This window comes from Cibotium barometz, chromosome 9 (assembly GCF_041138505.1).
Source record: "Cibotium barometz isolate CiBa-2024 chromosome 9, ASM4113850v1, whole genome shotgun sequence".
NCBI classification, from domain to species: Eukaryota; Viridiplantae; Streptophyta; class Polypodiopsida; order Cyatheales; family Cibotiaceae; genus Cibotium; species Cibotium barometz.
In genome coordinates, this window is record NC_141054.1 from 48054020 (window position 1) to 48079041 (window position 25022).

General features: G+C 45.5%; 1 protein-coding gene across 4 annotated transcripts; it reads left to right on the forward strand.

The window, feature by feature from the left end:
• Positions 1–398: 398 nt before the first annotated feature.
• Positions 399–18153, forward strand: SDG40 (SET domain group 40). 4 transcript variants are annotated; one of them, XM_086803018.1, is made up of 7 exons: positions 399–415; positions 624–760; positions 847–994; positions 1174–1305; positions 1381–1521; positions 16858–17202; positions 17300–18153. In XM_086803018.1, exons 2-7 carry the CDS (start codon positions 642–644, stop codon positions 18029–18031), a joined length of 1617 nt encoding a protein of 538 aa, XP_086659144.1. In that variant the 5' UTR covers positions 399–415; positions 624–641; the 3' UTR covers positions 18032–18153. The 4 variants fall into 4 exon arrangements, with proteins under 4 accessions (XP_086659144.1, XP_086659147.1, XP_086659146.1 ...); XM_086803021.1 differs by lacking the exon at positions 399–415 and having other exon boundaries at positions 438–760; positions 17300–17383; positions 17701–17814; XM_086803020.1 differs by lacking the exon at positions 399–415 and having other exon boundaries at positions 438–760; positions 17300–17383; positions 17458–17628.
• Positions 18154–25022: the final 6869 nt, after the last annotated feature.

Sequence of the window (25022 nt, forward strand, 5' to 3'; positions counted from 1 at the left end):
AATAAATATATAATAATATTTATATTAATACTATTATATATAAATACATTCACATACACAAAGTCACACATGTGCGTGTGGAGGGAGTGTGTGTGTGGTGTGTGTGTGTGAGAGAGAGAGAGAGAGAGAGATTCTATGTCTGAGAAAGTGTGTATGCGAGATGGGTGTGAGAAGAGAGAGATTGCATGTTTATGTGATAGAGACATAGAAAGAATGCATGTGAGACACACACAGATATGCGTCTATATGGGTGTGAAAAGAAAGAGAGTGCATGTGCATGTGCATGTGATAGAGACATAAAAAGAATGCATGTGAGAGACACACACATGTAAGAGAGCCACACATAGACACATGCACACACATGTGTACACAAACTTATGCACACACACTTAAGATACACGCACACTCCATACACACAAACAGTAGACTTTATCATCGGGCTGTAGCTCAGTTGTTAAGGTGTTTCGTTGTCAAAACCCAGGTCATGGGTTCGAACCCTGCTGGCGACCCTGATTGATGCCTTACCCTTGTGTACCAATTGAAGCTTGCCCCTGCTTTGTGGGATAAGGGGGATCCCATGGGTACTAAGCCCGCTTCCTAACGCCCAACTTTGAAAAAAAAAAACAAACAGTAGACTTTTCATGGCGGAGGCAGAGCTTCTGGACTGGGCACTCTCCAACCACATTACAGATGCCGCCACGGAGCAGCCTTCCTGCATCGGCTACTCTCTCACAATCGCGACTTTCCCTGATGCTGGCGGGTAATCTCGTTTTCCTGCAGGAAACCCCAATGCCGCTGAAACAGACATAACACAGAGGCAGTTTCCTGTTTTGTTTCTCTCAACAGGAGAGGGTTGGCAGCTGCTCGTGATCTCAAAGAAGGAGAGCTGATACTTAGCGTGCCAGAGAATGCTTTGCTTAGTGTGGAAAGTGCTAAAGAGGACGCCCACTTCATGAAAGCTCTGCACCTCTACCCGGACTTGTCCCCTGTCCAGGTATCCTTTCTCATTTATTGCAACGACCATGCTTACTGTTGTGCCACGCATGTTTATGTATTGCCCCACCGCCCCCCCCCCCCCCCCCCCACACACACACACACACACACGCACAGCTGTGACCCTTGAATAAAAGTGCAATATCACTAAGGTTGTAATTGGAATTTTTTTGGATGCAGGTGTTGATTGCACTTCTGTTGAGAGAAATTAGGAAAGGTGCACTGTCTAGATGGTTCCCTTATTTGAAGACTTTTCCTCGGTCCTATCAAACCTTGGCACAATTTTCAAGGTTTGAAATCCAAGCCTTGCAGGTATGCTACAGATTCTCATGGTTTTTGAATGCTACACTTAAAGAAAAATCATATAATATTGCATGTGAACGGCAGGTAGAGGATGCAGTTTGGGCTGCTGAAAGGGCTGTTGAGACGGCTCACAAGGAGTGGGAAGAAACAAAGCCTTTGCTACAAACTGTGGGATTAAAGGGTCACCTTCTCACACTTGAGGCGTGGCTATGGGCGTGTTCCACTGTGAGTGAGTGCCACCCTTTTATGTTTTGTAGCTTGTTTTTTTTTCCTTTGATTTGCAAGCCGTTTGGGTGCCTGCCTGGGCCTGCAACCCGAGGACATGGTGTCTCTTGAGCATCTCCTTCATCCATACAGAGTGTGAGAGATAATTTGCAAGCTAGCACTCTCATATCATGGGTTGAGTATATTGAGCTTGCCTGCCACATGCATCATCCCCAGGACAAGGATGCATGAGAAAGAGAGGCTGGGATTAGAAGGAATTACATATGGACAGCAAAGAAGGGTATGGGCATTATGTATCAGTAAGAGGAGCAGTTGGGCAGGTTTGCGGGCAGCTTTTGCTACCCATGGGCAGACCCCGTCCGGGCATCCAAGGGCTGGCCATGGCTGGGCATGTGAACCAACTTCAAGAATGGGGAAAAGGAGCTAAAAGTTCTATTTAAAAGGTTGCGGAATGGCACGGTTGATCTGCATGAGAGGCAAAAATCTAAGAAATTGGGGCCTCAAGCCTTCTCTTGAGCATTCTCCTCATTTTTCAGGCCTTAGCCCTTTTAAAGGAGATTTAGCAGGCAGATTAATGTTAAAAACGAGCCCATACTATGGCAAAACAGGGTAGATCTTCAGAACTTTCAAGATTACAGAGGTATGTGCAGCACAAGAATTCAGTCAGTCGCTTTGTTCTTGGCCCGATTTGAAACGGGGAAAGATTCTTGGTGTTGTTTGCAGACATTGTATGGTCATATTGTGCTTCGGTCACACAATAGGTGTAGCCTTTCTTGATCAAGACACTCAAACTCTTCACAACAAGGGCTGGACTGGGACTGGTGATGTGTTTTCCGCACACCACCTCAGACTGCAAGGCCTTTCATGCTCCGAAAGCTCCAGATGATGTATAACATGCAATGACGTAATGATTATCAGCTTTATTTGACGGAGTTGTGCTTGGAAGATGAAGGTAGAGCAAGTGGTAGCCGAGGAGGAAGCTTGGGCTGATCAGCTTGCATATGCAGCTTGAGTGAAACTGCAAGGAAAAAAGCTGCATATTATAAAATAGGTGTGGGCTTAGAAGATTCAACTCCTGCTGACTTGATTGGCAACAGCAGGAGGCGTGATCCTAATAGGTAGACCAGGCCAATAAAGGCATGGTGGTCTTAACTATTTTTTTGGGGAAGACCTCTTTAGCTGAACCATTCACTTTGGGTGGGTTGCAAAAAAGATTTTTTCACCTGCTATACGTGCAGAAGTTAAGTACAGGTATACACAGCCACATCAGAACGGAAGGTGGGATGATGGAATTGGTTCTCTTTTCTCTGTTCATGGAATTCAAAAAAAGACTTGATTGTAGTCCTTTACTTTTGAATTGCCCCCAAAGCCTTCCACTTTTATGAACCTCTTACTTTGACTCAAAAGTTCGAGCTGATTGTGGTTAAGAATGGTAGGAAGGAACAAATTTTCGTGTCAAAACAGGCTCCTTAGTAAATCTAGAAGCTCACTAAGGAAAGAAAGAAGACAAGACCTTAGACTCCTCTAGGCAAGGAGGAAAGGACAAGTGGCTTTTCATACAAGTCTGAAGGAGGAGTTTCAAGTGCCATGAGATGAGACACGTGAAGAAATATGGCCATCAATTGTATGTGGTTCAACATTTGTAGATTGTACAGAGAACATTCTTAATTCTACCTCATGATATTGAAAGCATTTGTTTGTTTGTTTGTTTTTTCTGGCAGTTCATTATCTCCTTGGACAGAAAACCAAGATAACATTAGTCTAGAGGACTAGGCCAGTGATTGAGGTGGCCAATGTGCATGGAGCGACTAACCGATGACGTGTAGATATCCTTTTTCTTTGCTGAACTGAGTGTAGGCTGAATTTTGGGTTGAACAGGACTTGGACTTGGACTTGCACACTCCTGCAGGATTTGTGCATGAGCAGGCTGTTGTGGAGATCCGAAAGTTTGAACACAGTTGAACAACATTGGTCTAAGCAGGCTAACTGCAAAACACATGCTTTTGCTGTTTTATGGGCTGGTTGTGTTAATAGCTGTCTGCTTCTGTGATGCGTCAAATATTTGGTATGAGGTGCTTGATTGATCTGATGCTTGGGGCCTAAAGGGGAGAGAGGAGGGGCCTATCTGTATGGTTTTGCGCTTGGTCGGCTTGCCCGTTTTGCAGCTGTTCTTGTTGCTGCTTGATCAGTGTGTAGCTTTTCCACACGTGTCCGGCGCTGCCCTGCACTTGCATAAAAGCTGCACGGCACAATTGCACACTTCTAGTCTAGGTGCATTACAAAACTTTGCGGGATTCTCTATGGAGATAGATTGATCACCCAGATTGAGAAATGCCCAAACTTTTGGAGAATGCTTCTACAGGTTACTCCTTTTATGTTCATCTCAGAGGATGAGAAGAGGCAGAAGTTTGAGTCTGGACTTGCTACTATCATACAGAGGGGTTTAGACTTGTATCCTAATAGCACTATGCAACAGTTGGCCAACTCTGCCCTTGCCACCGAGCATTTGCACATTGATTGGTTGCAACAATAGATTGATTCTGCAATCGCCAAGTGATGGAGAAAGAGCACTGTGGGGACTTGTCCACAGAGCACTCTTCCTGGGCGCTGTGCTTTGATGTTTGCTTTTATGTTCATGTAGAAATCTCGTGGTCCTAAGGGACACCCTGGTGCTAAGCGTACTTGAATACTGTAGTGCACTCGGACGGGTGTGAACACTCTTGGGGTACCTGATAGCACTATGCAACAGTTGACCAACTCTGCCTGAGCATTCGTACATTGATTGGTTGCAACAATAGATTGATTCTAGCATCGCCAAGCAACGGAGAAAGAGCACTCTGGGGACTTGTCCGCAGAGCACTTTCCTGGGCGCTGTGCGTTTATGTTCATGTAGAAATCTGGTGGTCCTATGGGACACCCCGGTGCTTGAACTTGAATATTGTAGTTCACTCAGACGGGTGTGAACACTCTTGGGGGCATGTTACGTATATAGGCAACACTTAAACACTTAATTAATGGAACAACACAAGACAAGGTACAAAGCTGAAAATGAAATGGCACAATAAACACTACCATTGGTGTCACGTGCACCCTGCACTGGGGTACACAGCGACACACTGGCATGATCATCAGCGTAGCATTTGTTCAGAAGTAGAACTTTTTCTAGGATTATTTGTCGTACGCCGTGACCCCATTGTGAGCCCTCAGTCCAGGGACAGTCAGGCACAGGTTAGTCTCTGAGCTTTAGAGGTCAGTCAGTTGTCAATCCTCTTAACCCACTTGGAGAAAGCATCATTCAGGAGCATGTATGTGTCAACCTTAGGATTAGATGCATGTAAAACATTGTAAGTGCATTCACATAGAAGGGGGCCAGCCCTAAGGCCAGCCCCAAGGCAGCCCATACTTGGGCTAGGCCTTGCAAAAGGCATCCAAGGACTCTACCTGCAGCCGACCAGTATCTAATGGTCAGCTGATAGGTATTGCTTCAGCCGACCAGCATCTAAGGGTCAGCCGACTGGATGTGCAGTACCCAACCAGCATTTAATGCTGGCCGACTGGCAGTTAGCAGTCGCGAGGGTGATTTCTGCTGCCGACTAGGCTTTTCTCAGTCGTGGGACATATTTGCATCAGCCGATAGCCTCTTGAGGCAACCGACTACTGACCTGATGAGGTATAAAAGCCTCTCCTCAGCCCACGTAAACCCATTCAGGTATTCAGCAGTGAAAATCAGCGCTCAGCAGTCCTGCTCATCTCCAGGTCAATAAGGAAGTTACTCTACATCTCAGCCAGCATATGTGTAGTCCTTCAGTCATCTGGACTTGTATCTATGGCCAAGGAGAGTGTTCAGCAGAGCCTTTGGGATAGCAGGATACTCTGCCGACATTGGGGCCTCCTTGTCCTTGCGTTGGGCATTCATATCATTTGTACTCAGCATTGTACATCATTTCTCCAAAGAATAATATAAGCAAATACTCCTGCTTGCAGGGGGGCCCTTCAGTGGGAATTGGGACCCAATACTGTGTCATCTTCTACATTCTACATTCTACATTCTCTTCTCTCTCCCTACTCTCTAAAGTTGATGCTACAGATTCTCACCACATAAAGGTATAAAGAAGGCCCTGTTGTGCGTTATCACGATCAACCAGAGTGCACGTAACATTGGTATCAGAGCATCAGGTTGGTACCTGTGATATGCAGCGGAAGTCTTTGTATTGGGAGATCCTGTCACACAAATGCTCACACCGTCTTCTGTATCCTGAGTTTCGTGAGTTTAGCAATCCACTTTAATACTTCAAACTTTAAAGAGATGAGAGAGAGAGATATGAGAACTGTACACCAGATTGGGTCCCGAATTACCCACTGAAGGGCCCCCTATCCCGATAACGAGATAGTATTTGCTTTATTTCTTTAGAGAGAATGACTGTGGACTGTAGATAAGCCAAACGCAAGATCTCGGAGGATCGGAGAGTGGCTGATCTGTACACTGCTGTAGAAACACCTCGATGACCTGATCTCGAGCCTATGCACTCTTCCCAAGGGCATGAGGAAGGGCTGCACACCTGAGGCTGAGAGAAGAAGAAGGTGGACTGTTCTACACTATGTTAGAATGCTGAAAACACTTATGAATGCTGTGTTACCTTCACCAGATGACTGCTGCATGTATGGATGATGCACAGAAGGCTGGACACTGATGCAAACTGCAGATTCAGGGCTGGAAACTGCTGTAGACTGCTGATTCAGGGCTGGATACTGCTGTGGACAGAAACGCAGGCCTGTAGGGGTGCTGAGGGACTGAAACGCAGAGGTTTTGGGGCTGCTGGACAGAAACTGCAGGGTACTGAGGCTGCTGGACAGAAACGCAGAGGTATTCTGCTGCTGGACAGAAAAACGCAGGGTACTGCAGGTTGAATGCTGGCGTTGAACTGATGCTTGACAGTATGCTGAATTAGAGACTGTAGAGGACTGAATCAGGGTTGCTTTGGTGCTGAAAACAGGCTGATTGGAGGCTGATAGCAGGCGCCTAGGGCTGTATGAAGCAAGGGTTCTCAAGGCTGGAGAAGCAAGCTTATGAGCTCCAAGGGTTGGATTAGTCTAGGGCTGAAGGCAAGAATACTCCTAGGACTGAGGAGGAGAGCTCTTAGCACAATGAAGACTGAATGAGAAAATAGGCTCTATGCAAGCCTATTTATACTAACTGGAGGTTGGTCATTTAATAAAGTTTATATTTATAAATGCCCAATAATGCAAATAATGCTAAATAAATACTAATAAATATGAAAAAAATACCAGATAAATCCTAGTAAATTCCCTAAGGCTTCTGGGATGTTCTAAATGATGCACAGGCATATGAATGCATATTATGCAGGATGCAGAGTGCTTTCTGATGCAAACCCTAAGGCTTCTACGCATGAATGATTCTCTCCAAGTGGGTTAAGGGACTTGATTGACTGACTGACCCGCTAAGACTGAGGAATGACCTATGTAGCTCGTGCCTGACTTATCCTGGACTGAGGATGTACAATGGGGTCACGGCGTACGACAATTATCATCCTATTGGGTTCTAAAACTGTACAACTGTTGCACTTCTGATGATGAGCCATCTTGTCACCATGCACTGAGTGCAGAATGCATGTGACAGTAACTCAACTCGGCTACCTAAAGAAGTGAGAGTATCCGGTGGATGGTTATATTGCGGTCCGGAAAAGAAACCCAGGCCTCCACCATATTGGGAGAAACATCACATCAAGAAGAAACAACTTTGGAGCGGTCAACCTGTGCATCATGACAGCCATAGGAGCCATGAAATGACCTGTACATCGAAAGCTGGTCCCTGATCTTGCGCCTAACCGATGCATCAGGCACAAGACGATCCAAGATGATCCTCCATCCAGCACTCACCTCCCGGTCGCTCTCCTGCTTGTTGCCTTGGAATTCTGGGTCCACCACATAAGCTGCTGCATGCAATGGAGAGTAGTAGGAATTCCACCTTCCTAGACACAAGGCATGGATCTCCTCGTCTTCGTCAGGCACGAAGTCTTTCAACTTCTCTATCATGCATCCATGGCCTCGTAGACCTTGCCTATGCATGGTTGCATAGCGTCTACAATCCTCAATAGGTGGACTATGGGCCTCACCATAGCATCTGTGGTCCTCACACGCTCCCACCAAGAGGCGTCATCCGCCCGTAGCATATTGGCCAGTGTTTGTATGGGAATCTTGCATGGCGACAAACTCGTCGCTAAGGAAAAGCCCCCTCAAAGCACCGCTACAATCCTTCAAACGGCCCAACATGAGAAAGTTGTAGGCAAACCGGGTATCGGAATATTTGAGGAGAGAGAGACAGGACCTCTTGTTGAACTCATGCCGAAGTCTTTGGTGGTTGAGGACAAAGGAGACCATGGTGTTGGCCTCCTCAATGAGCGGGCTAATCCATGGTAATGCCCCGATGTTCTTGAGGAGGTTGTTTAGGTAATAAGCCATACAAAAGGACACGGTGACATGTCCATACATACCTTGGAGAATAGCTCCCGCCGCCCTATTGAAAGGCTCCCCATCCGCAACAAAGCCCACTACATGCTCGGGGCCAACGATCTCCATGGTAGTAGCCCACTCCGCCGCAAGCACATCCGCGCTCTTCCCAGTGCCGAATGCATCATGAGATGAGATGAAGTACATCTCTCCGCGGGAATATGCAACCATGCCGTGAAGACTCCTCTTGCGGGTGTCACTCCATCCATCCACAATGAGGGAGACTTCGTTCCTCTCCCATTGCCGCTTTGTGTTGTCGGCCGCTTACTCTACAATGCTTCTCCTTCTCGAGCAATGTAGTGCGCAAGCTCTCGGATGAGGGGGGCGTATAGGTTGAGCCATACTCCCCAATCTTCTTAACCATGACCTTGAAGTATTCCGACCTATTCAAGAAAGTAATTTACTAATGAGAAGGGGACTAGGATGATGAAAACATAAATGATGAATTGGCAATGATAGATTGCACTTACCTAGCCGCTTGAAAGGCAATGTGGTCGTGGAAGAAGAAGCGGGCCACCGCCATATCCACCTCCTCCTTCAACTTGGGGTTCCAATTCTACCCAAGTGTAGATTGTCGCTGTATGATTGAGAGGCCGTGGAGATGGAGGGTGCCGAAGTCGTGGATGGAGTAACATTCCGACTTGATGGTGAAGGTGATGGTGTGCATGATCCCGATCCACCACATGACTCCATTGTAGAGGCTTGAGTTCCTCTCCCCATCGTCGCGGGATCCACGGCCACTCATGGTGTCCTTCTTGTCGCTTCGACCGCTTCGTAGACGCTAAGCTTGTCAAGAAGTTCCCGTCTCTTCTCGGGCGTGACATTCGTGCAAAACCTCACCTCATGCCCACTCTCATGCAAGAGGTGGGCTCGCACTTTGTTGGCGCCACCCGTTCGCCGGTACGAGCAAAGCTTGCATACCCATGGCCGAGAATCGCCTCCATGAACGGATGTGGTGTAGTTAACCTCCTCCCACCATGTCCATCCCGTTGTCCTTCTACGAGAAGCCCCGGCACGTGAGGAGGATGCCATGGTTGAAGATGGCTTGACTCTTGAGCCTTGAGGAATGAGAGAGAGAGAGAGAGAGAGAGAGAGAGAGAGAGCCTTGAGGAATGAGAGAGAGAGAGAGAGAGAGAGAGAGAGAGAGAGAGAGAGCGCCTAGAGGCTTGGAAGTTAGAAGAGTCAAGACTCAAGAGGCTTGAGAGAGAGAGAGAGAGAGAGAGAGAGAGAGAGTCTAGATTCTAGAATCTAGATAGTAGGGCGGCGGCCCGCGGGCCTTGTGTGAGAGCCTAGAGGCTTGGAACTTGGAAGTTGGAAGAGAGAAGAAGCTTGAGCCTTGAGAGTTGTGAACTTGTGTGTGCTTGTAGCCTTGTAGAGGCTTGTTCTTATATAGATAGGCAAGAGAGAGAGAGAGAGGAAAGCCTCAAGGGCAAGAGAGAGAGAGAGGGCCAACCCTCAAAGAGCCAACAGCCATAAACGGCTAGAAACGGGAAGCGAAACGGCTAGAAACGGGAAGGCGCAACGGCAAAAAACAGTGAGCAACGGCTCTCTGCCGTCCTCGCACAGTGCCGTCCCCGACCGGCGTCCCCGTCCTGCGCCGTCCCCGTCGCCGTCCCCTGTGAGAAACGTGCCGTGGGGGACGTCCGTCCGTCCCCGTCCCTGGTCCGTTCCGCATCGCCGTCCCGGCGTTCCAAGCTGCCGTCCCCTCCGTCCCCTGTGACTATGATGTGCACAAGCGGAAGCAAATAAACATGAGACGAGAGAAAGATTGCAAGCAAGAACAAGAGCAAGTCTTCAAAGAAGGGCAAAGACAAGTCACAGGACTCTGACACAGACTCGTCTAGTGATAACCCCAGCTCTCCCAAGGCCTTACAGATTGGAGAGAACGTGACTGGTGTCCTGCTCTGATCCTAAGGGCGTTCCCCCACGTGCTGTCTTCCAGAAACGGCTTGTGGGCGGGAAAGGGGGCTTTCAAAAGCTCTCTTATATTAAATCTGGAGCATGGGACCCGTGTGTCGGAGTTCCAAGTATAAAGATAGGCAAGTTCACTTGATGGTCCGGATGAGTTCCAGGATCAACCAAGTTTCCTTCATGGTTCGGATGAGTTCTAGAACTATTAGTTAGCAGAGACTATGGACAAGATGTGTTCCATGTTCATTTGTTCGAGGTAATTAGATGTGATGTGTTCACAGTTCTACTTTGAGTTTGGAGCCAAGCAGATTTTCTTTTGCTCTTTACAGTGGCATTATGTTTTCTGAAGACAACAAGCTGACATGTGCATTTTCCGAGGTGTACTCAGCACTGGCCATGCTGAGGTGTCCATGGTCGCACCTTCGTCCATCAGTTTTCTTCTGACTTTTTTGCACACTTCAAGATGCAGAGGGGGTGTTAAAATATTGCATCTTCTTAATGCTGTTGTGGAGGTCCTGTCGGCTTGTTTCTACAGCCGACTTGCTTCATGCACAAGTATATAAGAGTTGCTCTCTTTTTTTCATTCAATCATCTTACATTGCCCTATTTGTTGGCTCTTGTACTCTGTAACCTCAAGCTAATAAAGCTCTTGTTCTTGCTTGCAATCTTTCTCTCATGTTTATTTGCTTCCGCTTGTGCACATTCTTTCACAGCAAACGAACCAGTCGGTAGCAGAAGGGTGTCAATCAACAACAGGATGTTTTAATGATGGTTAGGTCAGATCTTATGCTAACAGGGTGTTGGCTATGGAAGCCCTGTTGCTCAACGTTTTCTTGCAGATTGATAGTCAATTAGCTTCCGAGGGAGAGAGAAATGTGAGTTGGCCAGGCGCATGTACCCACCATGGGCCACTTGGCATCCTGCCCCACACTCTTGGCATACTTGCCTTAATGTGTGTGGGTGTCCAAGAGGGGTGCCTAGGTTGGGTGCCCACACCTCCCTCCACATAGAAGAAGGGTGCCCTCTATAACTTGTTTATTAAGTTGGGCCCCCGTCACTCTTATAAGTTGGGCCCCTTGATTTAATGCTTGTGTGAACTTATAAAGTTATTAAACATTACATTAGAATAAAACAAATGTTCACATGTCACAAACCACGAATATAGGCACACGCACGGTCCACAGGTGGGCATCTCTTGCGCGTGAACTGGACACGCATAGCAGCAATAGTCCATGCGAAAACAATTTCAAACATGCAAACATGTGTGTGTGCAACTCAACCATGGAAAAATATCCCTTTCATCGGGCATTTCCGGGTACTTGTTTGGCTAAACAGAATGCACAAGTCAGGGATCTCAGGCACTCGGGTCCAGACTCCACGCACTGGCCTCTATACGGATGCCTGGCCCCCCCCGTAAAGTGACATGAGACTTTAGGGGTTATGGTGGTCTTTTGGAAATTGGGGCGATGGGCTGTAGACAGTCCATTGGCCAGGCCAAAGGGCAGGTGGAAGACCATATGGGGTGCCCATGCATAGGCACCTATGCTAGAAGCCTAGAAGAGGCCACAGGTGAAAAACACATCATATACGTGAATATTTGTTCTCTTTTACAAGTCGGCCAGCCCGGCCAGCAGAGATATATTCCCTATAAAAGGGTGCTCCAGCCTTCTGTTTCATAGATCTTTGCCATCCAGCCCTTGCTCGTGTACATGCCCTAGGAAGCCCGGAGGACAAGGAAACACAAGGAGAAGTGTATTGAATTGAAAGCAACCTGCCCTGGACAAGAAAACACAGCCAATAGCGGTCCTTCAGGGATTAACGCAAGTACAAGGTGCGAGGATGCCTAGATGTGGAGAGCTTCCAATTGAAGCTCAAGGATAACTAGGAGGTCTTGATGGTCCTGTCTACGTTGGGCCGCCCTAGCTTTGCAACAGTCCTTCTGTAAGCCCAGCAGGGCGTGCCGTGATAGACTCAACCACATGTCCAAGAGATAAAGATATATAGAGAGAGGTGGGAGAGAGAGAAGGGAATAGGGATCTTGCACAATACACCACATTGAGCGGGAAACAAGCCCCGCTCCCTTTCTTGAATTTATTCAGGAACAATCCATGGGCACGTTGGCCATGATCAATGCAATCAATGAGTACAAAACAAACATATATGCCGATGTAGGATATCCAGGTTGATATTGATGTCCATGTCGAGGCACGAGATCTCTGATGCTGTGCACACCACGGGGATGACCCACAAGTATCTCTCACCGGGCTAGTACCAAATCCAATATCCAAATCCAAATCCAATGAATCCAAGTCCAAATCAAATCCAAAACCAAGTCCAAATCAAGTCCAAGTGCAGATCCATGTCTAAGCTATATATCTAAGTTTCATGTTCATGTCCAAGTTCCATGCCCAAGCTCTATGTCCAAGTTCTCCATGTCCAAGCTCTATGTTCCATATTCAAGCTCTATGTCCAAGTTCAAATCCAAGTTAAAGTAGTCCAAGTGCCCATGAGTAATCTCCACAACTCCTACAACCTTGTTGATGAAGAAAACCATGGAAAAGCTCTATCTGGCAAGAAGACTGGTATAAAACCTATTTTAATGGTTTTTGGGCGATAAAAACATCCAAAAAACAGTCTTTAGGGTTTTTGAAATTTCTGTCCGTACATGTGCGTACAGCTCCGTACACACGTCCATATCGCCCATGCATATGCCCATACAAGTCTAGGACTGACCGTACATCTGAAAAGCAAGTTGGAGAAGGTGTTGATTACTAAGAAGAAGCTCTCCATGATCATAATGATGTCCACACACACTCCATGATCTCCTTCATGATGCTACAAGAGAGGTTCAAGCCTTTTTATACTTGAAAAGGGCTCTGCTTTTTGCCAAAAGCTTGTCCATGCTTTTGCTTTGCCTTTTTATGCTTTGCTTTTTTCTTTTTGCCTTTGCTTTTGCTTTTTTTACTTTTATTAATAAAATATTACTCAACGTTTAGTGCTTTGCTTTTCTAGCTTTAAGGCCTTGCTTTTTGGCCTTAGAGCTTCTTTTTGAGAAAGTGCCTTTTAGCTTTTTGGTATGGCTCAGTCTCCTCTTTCCAATGGTGCCCTTGGATTGCGGTCAACCTTGTTTGACTTTTTGCTTTTTCTTGCTTTTTTGACCAAGAATGGTGCTTTTTCTCAATCAAATCTTTTGGACCTTGTCGCCATGTCTTCTTCCACCTATCTGATGTCCGAGCATGGGTTTCATCATGTGAAATAGAGCTAGGAGGGCCAAATAGTTACACCTTGTCGGGACGTTGAGGCTTCTTGGCTTAGTTGATGTCGATCTGCACTGGGGTACACAGTGACACATTGGCATCATCATCAATGCAACATTTGTACAAATATAGTACCTTTTTAGGAACATTTGTCATATGCCGTGACTCCATTGTGAGCCCTCAGTCCAGGGACAGTCAGGCACGAGCCATGTAGGTCAGTCTCCGAGCCATAGTCAATCCTCTTAACCCACTTGGAGAATTTATCAGATAATGCATGTAGTAGTCAAACATGGTCCATAGCTTAGGTCTTGCATCAGAAGCATGTAGTAACTTATAAGCATGTAGGGGCTTAGTTACATGAGAAGCATGCCTATGGGCCAGCCAAAGGCCAGCCCATGGCTATAAGCCTTAGTTGGCAGCCTGTTTGGGGCTGTTTACAGCCCTGGACCATAGAAGGAACTAGACGACAACATCAGATGCCTAGTGGCAGCAGTTGGCCAGCATAGGACACAGTAGCAACAGGTCGGGAAGGTGTAACAGTTTACGGGCAGCAACATCAAAAGTTGCGCTAGCATTTAATGCTTATTTCAGCATTTTTTGTCCATATTAATCAGGCCGAGAACATCTGATCTGGCCGACCAGCAGCCTGGTGCCTATAAAAGTAGTCGCCTAGTAGTCAGCATCAATCATTCACCATAAATCAAGCCATCAAGAAGAATTCAGTCATCAAGTCAACATTCAGTCTCCTTCCTCTCCAAACAAAACCCAGAAGATCCTCTTTCGCATTCAGCCAGCATATGTGCAGTTCTACAGCTATCCTGGACTTGCATAAGTCTTCTACAGTGCCCTTGGATTGGTGGATTCTCAGCCGGCGTACGGTCTTTCTCGTCCTTCCGTTGGGCAGTCATAGATCTTGTTCTAAAGCACCCAGTACTGTGTCGTGTACTTCCTCTTCTCTCTCTCTCTCTCTCTCTCTCTACTCAGTGGATGGATGCTAAAGATCTCACCAAAGGAAATGTTTAAAGAAGGCTTTGTTGTGCATTACCACGATCAACCTTAGTGCATGTAACATTGGTATCAAAGTATCAAGTTGGTGACCAACTTAGCTATACCTAAAAGCAATGAGAGCATCTGGTGGATGGTAATACTGCGGTCCGGAAAAACCACCTAGGCCTCCACCATGTCGAGAGAGACATCTCATCAAGAAGAAAGCCATCAAGAAGTTGTGGAGGTACAAAGCCTCCAAAGCGACATAGCCAAAGTATGCTTTCGCCAAGCATAGAAGAGCTCCTGAATTAATGATGGAGCAAATCAATTCATTGAAGATGCAGCTTGCAGGCAGAAAAAGAGAAGATCAAAGAAGGTTTCTCAAATCTAGCAAAAGTATTCTTTGGTTTGGGGGAACAAAGAAGAAAAGATGTGAAGAAGCAAGAAGAAAAGCTGAAGAAGAAAAAAAGAAAGAAGAAAATAGACGTGCAGAGGAACAAAAGGATAAGGAAGCCACACGTAAGTATGAGGAGACCAGTACCGTCGCGAAGAAGGCAACCGAGAGTACCAGCAAAGACTCAACTGGGAGGCTATGCAACTCCAGCATCAGTAGATGATGGCACAGATTTTGGCATCCTGTCATCATGTGCACGCCCACGCCATGGCTAAATCTCCAACATGAATATCATAAATTCTTGTTTATGCACAATGTCTTTCATGTTTCAGTCAGAATAGGCAGCGGAGATGATGACCAGATCTGGGAACACGAGCAAAACGCAATGCAGAAAATAACAGCACAAGAGAGAGAGAGATAGAGGCATGTAATTTTGCTCTATATACACAAAAGAATCTCGGAATGATACAAAATGTGGCAAGGGACTGGGGGCCATTTTATATGGCCCCCCTACAGCAGTCGGCCTGCTGTAGGGCAGCCGACATAGCATAAAGCTCCACGACCAGCCATGAGGACCAGTCGGCCCGAAGCATGGTGTCGGCCAGCTCATCTGTCTGGGGGGTCGTGGACCTGAAGCAACACAAACAGCCAGCAGCAGCATGTCAGATGGAGTCAGCCAGCTTCAGAGGTCCACCTTCCACCATGGGGCTGCCACCCAAGCCACATAAAAATAGGGAAAAATGGGGAAAAATTACGGAGAGTGGGAAAAAATGAGAAAACACCTAATAAGGGCGGGCACACCCACAACAAAGGCCCTGGTGTATATGTATAGACAGGAGATGACTTCTAACAGTTTCTTGGTTGAAGCAATATGTAGGTCCATCAATGCAAGATTTATAAGAAGAGCAGCAACCAGATATGATCGACGAAGTAGAAGTCATAGAGCTAGAATAACTTCTCCTCAAAGAATTAGACAGCTCTATACGAAGTTCAAGGACCGATGAACCCATAAAGCGATATTGTTGGATGAAGAGTTCTTTTAGGAGTACTCCCTAGTTATTGGTGGACTACTTGGAAGCCATGAACCTGCAGCCAAGTTAAGCAGGAGGGAATGTCACGTGCACCTTGCATTGGGGTACACAGTGACTAGTACCTTTTTAGGAACATTTTTCATACGCCGTGACCCCATTGTGAGCCCTTAGTCCAGGGACAGTCAAGCACAAGCTACGTAGGTCAATCTCCGAGCCATAGAGGTCAGTCTCGAGTCAGTCCTCTTAATCCACTTGGAGAATTCATCAGATAGATGCATGTAGTAGTCAACCATGGCTTAGGTCTTGCATCAAAAGCATGTAGTAAGCATGTAGGGGCTTAGTTGCATGAGAAGCATGCCTATGGGCCAGCATAGGACACAATAGCAACAGGTCGAGAAGGTGTTACAGTTGGCCAGCAGTTTATGGGCAGCAACATCAACAGTTGTGCTAGCATTTAATGCGTGTTTCAGCATTTTTTGTCCATATTAATCAGGCCGACAACATCTGATCTGGCCGACCAGCAGCACAATGCCTATAAAAGCAGTCGCCTAGTAGTCAGCAATGATCATCAATCATTCATCATAAATCAAGCCATCAAGCAGAATTCAGTCATCAAGTCAGCATTCAGTCTCCTTCCTCTCCAGGCAAAACCCAGAAGCTCCTCTTCCACATTCAGTCAGCATATGTGCAGTTCTACAGCTATCCTGGACTTGCATAAGTCTTCTACAGTGCCCTTGGATTGGTGGATTCTCAGCCGATGTACGGTCTTCCCCGTCCTTGTGTTGGGCAGTCATAGATCTTGTTCTAAAGCATTGTACAACAGTTTTCCAAAGAAGTAATATAAGCAAATACTCCTGCTTGCAGGGGGGGCCCTTCAGTGAGTATTTGGAGAAGTTTTTTATCTACACTGGGCCTTAGCTGTGATACCGATGTTACATGCACTGGAGATGCTTGAGTTGTGGAGTAGGTGCACATGCCAAGGAGTGGCAAAACTCCTACCGATGGGTCCTTCTGAGCATTTATCCCAGTAAACATGTAGGAGTTTTGCCAATGACTCCTACCAGCAGGTCCTTCTGAGCATTCGTCCCTGTAAACCTGTAGTACAACAATTACCAAACAATGATTAAGAATAATGGGTGGGTCTGTAGGAAGAATGTTTATGTTTTTTTTGGTGCATCAACGTGGAACTTTCTATCTGACGTAATTGGTTTATGAAATGCTTGATCAGGTCTCTTCACGCACATTGCATGTGCCATGGAGCAGTGCTGGTACCCTATGTCCTGTGGGGGACTTGTTTAATTATGCTTCTCCTGGTGCTCCTTTTGAAGAAAATATTGTCAAAACATCTTCTCAATGTAATCTTTCAGAAGTACACTTGCAGAAAGGAGCTCTTCCTAGTGAGCAGAGAGTATCAGCAGAAATGCAAGGATGTGAAGGCAGTAAGTTTGATGAGGTAAACTATGATGCTGGAAGGGCTCTGTATTTCACAGATAGGCTTACAGATGGGGGTTATGATGCAACTGCAAGAGCATATTGCTTTTATGCCCGAGAAAACTACAAAAAGGGGGATCAGGTGCTGTATTATAGGCCCCTGCAGTGCTCGTTTTTTTGCAGGAGTTTGCTGGTATTTGCAGTATGCACATTGTTTCTGAGACTGTTTCTGTTATCAGGTTCTTTTATGCTATGGCTTGTACACGAATTTGGAGCTCCTGGAGCACTATGGCTTTATGCTACCTCAAAATCCCAATGACAAGGTATCCATTAGGATGCACACCTTCAAAAGTTTTACGCCAGACATGGTGTTACTCAACTCCAATCTGCATGGCAGTATGCATATCGAGGTAGATGGTAGACCATCTTTTCAACTTCTAGCAGCTTTACGCCTGTATTGTGCTCCGGCAGAGGTTCGCAAGCAGAAAGGGCATCTTGCTTTAAGCGGACAGCAACTTTGTGTAGAAAATGACGTAGTTTCATATCAGAAACTGAAAGAGGAATGTGTACACCTTCTTGCATCCTTTCCTACGACCATGTATGTGGATGTTGTTTTAATGCATGTAGTCAGCCTTTGCAGCTCGATTGAAGGGCTTGCTGGATTGCTTGATCTTCTTGGGCATGGGAGGGTGCTATGCCAAGCTGGTCACAAATTGTTAGAGGACTCAGTATGCGGATGGAGTGCCCTGTCTGCAAGTGATCAGCAGCAGGTCCTACGTGAAGTGCAGAGCTTTTTACAGTCTCAGGAGGGCAGTGCTAGAACTGCAGGCTCACAAAGACACGGTAATTTGCAGATGCAGAGATGGTGGCTGTCGATCAAATGGAGATTCTGCCACAAAAGGATTCTTCATCGTTGTATCTCATTCTGTGATCATCAGCTCCATCTTCTAAGTTGGTCCAAGAAAACATAAGGGGACAAAAAGGTGAGCAAGGGTAGATCGTTTTGTCCCTAATAAAACAGCTTGAGCTCTCTTCCTTGTACTTACCTTAGAGGTAATGGAATTTAAGCCTTAAGTTACTAGATTAACCAGCAGATTCTTCCTAATACAGCTTGAGCTTTCTTCCTTTTACTTACCTTAGAATTCATGAAGATGACATTTTCCTAGTACTCAAATCGCAATAAATTGAAAATTTTGTATAATTCTGTTGGGGTAAAGGCATAATGCCCACCCTTATAGTGTGTACAAGCCCATAAGTTATAGTACATAGTACACTTAGTACTTTTAATGTACTAAGTGCACTATGTGTACTAGTGCAATATACATGTGTGATAGGGGAGTCACACACTCATCTTGGTGAGTTGACTTATCCCCACAACTCTCTCTCTCTCTCTCTCCCTTGCTTCTCTGTGTATGTCTCCCACACATGAACTCTAACCCTAATTTTCTCTCTCCCATTCAACTGGTATCAGAGCCATGCATTGGGGACGGCGACAAATCGGAGATGGACAACGGCCTCGGTAGATTTGCCATCATTTTAGGCACCGCCTCCATTAGTTCACTGCTGGACGGCTCTATCAGTTTTCTATGAGGCGTGCAGAGAATGTGCGTGCAGTACGCAGCCTACACGCTGCCTGCTGAGGAGAGCTACGCAGCCCAGCCATCCGTACAGCTGCAGGCGCATAAGCATCAACACAAGCAACTCCCGATTCAGCAGCATCAACAGCAAAAATCGACGCCTCCTTTTCTGCAACAGCATCAACAGAAATTCAGCCTGCAGATCGGAGAAATTCAAAAAATTAAGAGGTATTTGCCTTCAATTTTGGGAATTTCTTATCAATTCAATCAATTGAGCAGGTACAGGTGCCGAATTGCTCAATTTTTGAGCAAAATTGGCAAAATTGGGTGACATTGGTCACAATCAGGATCAATTTGCAGGAAATTGGTTGTCGAAATTTGGGGCTTTTGATGTATTTGTGCAATTAAGCATTCATACATGCTGTATGATGTGAGAAATCGCACATTCGGGCAAAATTGCAGCAAATTGCAGTGCAAATCAAGGGGCTTTTGTGCCGATTAAGTTGATTTGCATGCAGGCACTCGCAGTTGATGCTTTGGGCAACGTGTTGATGCCTGTTAAGCACTCAATGTGCCTGTAAATCAAGGGGCTTTCATGTATTGGATGTATATGTGGCCCGGGGGAAGCATCGCGAAGGCTCTGGATGCCTTCATGTGCGTCAATGTACCATGTATGATCAGCAATTGATCTTAAATCAAGGGGCTTTTCAAGATTTTATGCTTGTTGAGCTTGGCAAAGCAGCAGGCAAGACATTTATGCCTTGAATCCTTAGAAATCAGCTTGCAGTCAAGGGGCTTTTGCCCAATTTCTGTTCGGGACTGTTGTATGCAGTGTTCGGGACTGTAAAAGTCTGATTTTCACTCATTTGGACAGCCAGGAGAGCATTTATTGCTACTGTACCTGTTGGTACAGATTTGGTACAGTTTTGTACAAGTTTTGGCATGGCTGTACACTGATTTGAGTAAGGAAAAGGTTCATTTTCAGCTGCTGTACTTGTCGGTACAGGTTTGGTACATCATTTGTGAGCAATTGGTACTGTTGTACAGTACTTTGGAAGGGCAACAGAGAACATTTAAGGTGCTGTCCTAAATCTACAGCAACCAGATTTTGGTGATTTCATCACATACAGTGGGAGAAAAGTTGCATTTGTGCTTCCGCAGTGTCAGATAAAGCTTGGGAGAACAACTGTGAGCACTTTGTGTGCTTTTGGTGCAGTGTTTGCACATTTTGCAGGGAGTTAGGCATTGACAGGTTGCATATTGCTATGGCAACCACAGGTGAGAGCTCTTCATTGCTTCACATCAAAAAGCTTGAAGGCTCACATAACTATGATATTTGGCAAACCCAGTGCTATAATGTGTTGCTCCAGAAGAAGCAGCACAAGCCTATCAAAGAAAGGGATGTAATGCCCGCTTCTCTTACTGCTGAAGAGTGGGAAGATATGGATGAGCTGGCAAGATCTACTATCATGTTGTCTGTGTCAGACTCTTTACTTTTCAGCATTCGTGAAGAGAAGACAGCTTGGGGAATGTGGCAGAGATTGCAGGACTTGTATGCCCAGCAAAGTGCCTCAAGCAAAGTGTATTGGTTGAAGAAACTCATAGGTCTTCAGAAGGGGCGTCTATGACAGCCCATCTAAATGAGTTTAATGGTATTGTCAGCCAAGTTATAAATCAAAAGTTGGCAATGGACGATGAGTTCAAAGCCACTTTTCTCTTATGCACTTTGCCAGAGAGTTGGGACACATTTAGGACAGCCACTAGCAATTCAAATGCTATGCTGTCATATACAGATGTTGAGGGTGCTCTTCTTCAAGAAGAGATGAACAGGAAAAACAACTCTGTTGGAAAGTCCAATGCAATGAATGCACGTGGGAGATCCCAACAAAGGGGTAAAAGCCAAGAACGGGGAAGGAGCAAGTCCCGCTCCAAAAAGGACTTGGAATGCCATTATTGTGGCAAGAAGGGACACATCAAAAAGCAATGCTACAAATGGAAAAATGATCAAAAGGAAAAGGGAAAAGGCAAAGACAAAGACAAAGATGAAGCCAAAGATGTAAAGCCAAAGGGCAAAAGTGGAGTCAAGATTGAAGAAATCAATGTGTCACATGCAGGTGACAGTGAGGATGAGGTCCTATTTACGTCTTCACTTGATGCCCATTCACTTCTTACAGGTGGTCATGGTATGCACTCATGGATCATTGATTCAGGTGCCTCCTTTCATGTCACAGGTTGCAGAGACTTGTTTGTCAGGTATACTGCTGGCAATGAAGGAGTAGTTTATTTGGGTGATAACCATGCATGCAAGATTCTTGGCAGAGGTGATGTGAGGGTTGTGTTTTCAGATGGCTCACAGCTTATGCTCCATGATGTCAGGCATGTGCCTGAGATCAAGAAGAATCTGCTTTCTACTGGACAGCTTGATGATGCTGATTATGTTACCACATTTGGTCGTGGAAAGTGGAAAATTAGTAAGGGCTCACTGATTGTTGCTAGAGGCTCTAAGGTGGACACTCTTTACTTTATGCATGTAGGTGTTTGTCACCATGCTAATGTAAATGCAACCGAGCTGCCGGAAATCTCTATGTGGCATAGCCGGTTGGGACACATGAGTGTCAAAGGAATGGAGCAATTGTCTCGTTTGGGTTACTTGCCTTCTCTAAAGTTTTCAAGTTTTCAGTTTTGTGAGCATTGTATATATGGTAGGCAACTACAGTGCCCCCACAAGAAAGCTCTTGGACAGAAAGATGCTCAGTTAGAGCTTGTGCATACAGATGTATGTGAGATGCCTCAGCTTTCTTTGGGAGGGGCAAAATACTGTGTGTCTTTTATTGATGATGCCACACGCAAGGTGTGGGTTTATCCTCTTCGTTTGAAGAGTGATACATTCTCAGTGTTTGAGAAGTTTGTTGCTCTTGTTGAGAATCAAACTGGCAAAACACTGAAGGCTTTGCGTTCCGACAATGGTGGAGAGTATATGTCCAAACAGTTTCAGGACTTTTGTGATGCTAAAGGCATCAAGAGGGAGCTCTCTACTCCTTATGATCCTCCACAAAACGGGACAGCAGAGAGGATGAACAGGACCATTCAGGAGAAGGTCCGTTCGATGTTGTCACATGTTGCATTACCTCATGGTTTTTGGGCTGAAGCTGTTATGACAGTCGTTCACCTTATAAACAGGTCACCTAACACGAGGCTTGGTGGGAAAGTGCCAGAGGAAGTATGGACAGGGAAGCCTCCGTCATACAAGCACTTGAGAGTGTTTGGTTGCGTTGCGTACGTGCACATACGCAGGGAAATGCGCACCAAACTTGATCCTAAGTCTCACAAATGCATATTCCTAGGATATGGTGACAAAGGTGAAATGGGGTATAGACTTTGGGATCCTGTGAATAGAAAGATTATATGCAGCAATGATGTCATTTTTGATGAAACATGCATGTATAAGGAGCCTGCAAGGCAACAGGAGCCTAGCAGAGTCATCTTTGATGATGATGGACATCATGGACAACAACCAAGGGCTGTAAATCAGCCATTACAGCAAGAAAACCAGCCCTTAAATGGTGCTGAAAATGGTCCAAATGGACAGCCAGAGATGGCAGAAGATATCCCTATGGATATACCACAGTTAGAGGAGATACCGGGCATGATTTTTCAGCCTTATGGCATGGAACAGGAGCCACCAATAGGTGATATGCAGGCTGGACAGCAACCTGCAAATGATGGTCATTGGGTACGGAGGTTCACAAGACCCTCCAGAGCCCCTGACAGGTTTGTTCCAGGGGTTGACTACTTGATGCTTAGTGACTGTGGGGAGCCCTCATGTTATAAGGAGGCTTTACAGAGGGCAGACAAGGCTCTTTGGGAGCGTGCCATGAAGTCAGAGATGGATTCTCTGCACAAAAATGAAACATGGAAGTTGGTGCATTTACCTGCAGGCAAGAAGGTTTTGCCATGCAAATGGGTTTACAGGCTCAAAGTTGCACCAGATGCAAAGCCAAGGTACAAAGCCAGGTTAGTGGCTAAGGGCTTCAAGCAGGAATATGGTGTGGACTTTGAGGAGATCTTCTCTCCAGTGGTCAAAATGACCACACTTGTGTTAGCTTTGGTTGCACATGATGATCTGGACTTGATTCAGATGGATGTGAAGACTGCTTTTCTTCACGGTGATCTCCATGAGGAGATATATATGCAACAGCCAGAGGGTTATGCAGTGAGTGGAAAGGAGAAGCTTGTATGCAAGCTGAAAAAGAGTCTTTATGGGCTCAAACAGGCACCAAGGGAATGGTATCATAAATTTGATACATTCATGAAATCCCAGAAATTCAGGAGAAGTGACATAGATCACTGCTTATACACCAAGAAAGCTTTGGATGGCAGTCTATTGATCCTCATCTTGTATGTTGATGATATGTTGATTGCCGGGAAATCTCGTAAGGAGATGGATACCTTGAAGCAGAGGCTGCATCAAACCTTTGATATGAAGGATTTGGGTGATGCAAATCACATTTTGGGTATGCGGATACTTCGGGACAGAAATCAGCATGTGTTGTATTTGTCTCAGAAGGAATACATTGGCAAAGTTTTGCAGAGGTTCAATATGGACGAGGGGAAGAAAACTAGTACTCCTTTGCCTCCATATGTGAAACTCAGTGCTATGGACAGCCCACAGTCAGATAGTGGCAGGACTGATATGGCCAAAATTCCGTATGCTTCAGCTTGTGGCAGTCTCATGTATGCCATGGTTGTTACTAGGCCGGACATTGCATTTGCAGTGGGAGTGGTTTCTAGATACATGGCCAACCCTGGCAAGAAGCATTGGGAAGTAGTGAAAGGTGTCATGAGATACCTGAAGGGCACACAGGATATGTGCATTTGCTTTGGCAAACAGGATGCATTAGTGCATGGTTACACGGATTCGGATTATGCCGGTCATCCAGATAACCGGAAGTCTACTACCGGTTATGTGTTTACATTCACAGGAGGTGCTATGTCATGGATATCCAGGATGCAGAAGTGCACAGCCTTATCTACTACAGAGGCCGAGTATATTGCAGCCACAGAGGCTTGCAAGGAGGCATTATGGCTATCTCGGTTAGTGGTTGATTTGGGTTATACAGGGGATATTCCATTGTTGCATTGTGACAGTCAGAGTGCCATCCAGTTGGCAAAGAACCTTGTCTTTCATGCAAAGACGAAGCATGTGGATGTGAAGTATCACTTCATCAGAGAGGTGATAGAGAACAAGCAAATTCAGCTTGTTAAGATTCATACGGATGACAACCCGGCTGATCTGTTGACAAAGAGTTTGCCTCCGGAGCGGTTTGCTCATTGCAGACACTTGATGGGCATTGGATGAGGCCAGTTTCAGCCTTGATATGGCCTTGTATATTATCATGTACATGTTGATTTTTTCTTTTCCTTTACTTAAGGGCACTTTGCCTTTAAGTGGGAGGTTGTTGGGGTAAAGGCATAATGCCCACCCTTATAGTGTGTACAAGTCCATAAGTTATAGTACATAGTACACTTAGTACTTTTAATGTACTAAGTGCACTATGTGTACTAGTGCAATATACATGTGTGATAGGGGAGTCACACACTCATCTTGGTGAGTTGACTTATCCCCACAACTCTCTCTCTCTCTCTCTCCCTTGCTTCTCTGTGTATGTCTCCCACACATGAACTCTAACCCTAATTTTCTCTCTCCCATTCAAATTCTAAGCGTTTTAGTTAGGTTGTAGCTCAAAAGTCTCAAAACCTACAAGTTTTAGGTAAACACTAGTTTTGACTGTCGCATGACACAACTCTAATGTTCCACTCATATAGACTCCATGTGCCTTTCTCTCTCAGAGTGCCAACTTAAGTTAATGTCAATCATGTAATGCTTTAATGGCAATAATGTGATGTTGAAGAAGCGCATGTACACTTCTTAGCACAATATGAGTGGTGGTAGGATCTTGGACAAGGAGATATTAACCTACCACATACATGCCTACTACCATAGCTTGAATAATTGACATAAGCAAATTGCACAACCCTTTGCACGAAATTAAATGATTTAAGCATGCCAGCTTATAAATTCACACCCCAATTCTACAAAATAGGTGGAATAATACGAAATCCGAAAATGTGGTACATGACGAGTCAAAATATTACTCAGTATGACACAATAGTGGATGTTCACATTGCGTAATACTATTGTAAATGTAGTACCTCATTTGGTGTCATCACACTACTATCTCACAAACGTTAACCATGTTAGTTACAATAATTAATTGGAATCCACACAATTGATCTTGACATGATGGTCTTTGTATAGACTGGATGTGTAGAAAGTGTTCCTCGAAAAGGCTATAGACTTGATGTGTAGAAAGTGGTCCTTGAA

Bases quoted from the DNA above. Each gene is read 5' to 3' on its own strand.
- SDG40 (XM_086803018.1), top strand. From the start codon at position 642: ATGGCGGAGGCAGAGCTTCTGGACTGGGCACTCTCCAACCACATTACA. The intron at 1,522-16,857 runs GTGAGTGAGTGC...ATGCTTGATCAG, and splicing joins GGCTATGGGCGTGTTCCACT to GTCTCTTCACGCACATTGCA. The intron at 17,203-17,299 runs GTGCTGTATTAT...TTCTGTTATCAG, and splicing joins ACTACAAAAAGGGGGATCAG to GTTCTTTTATGCTATGGCTT.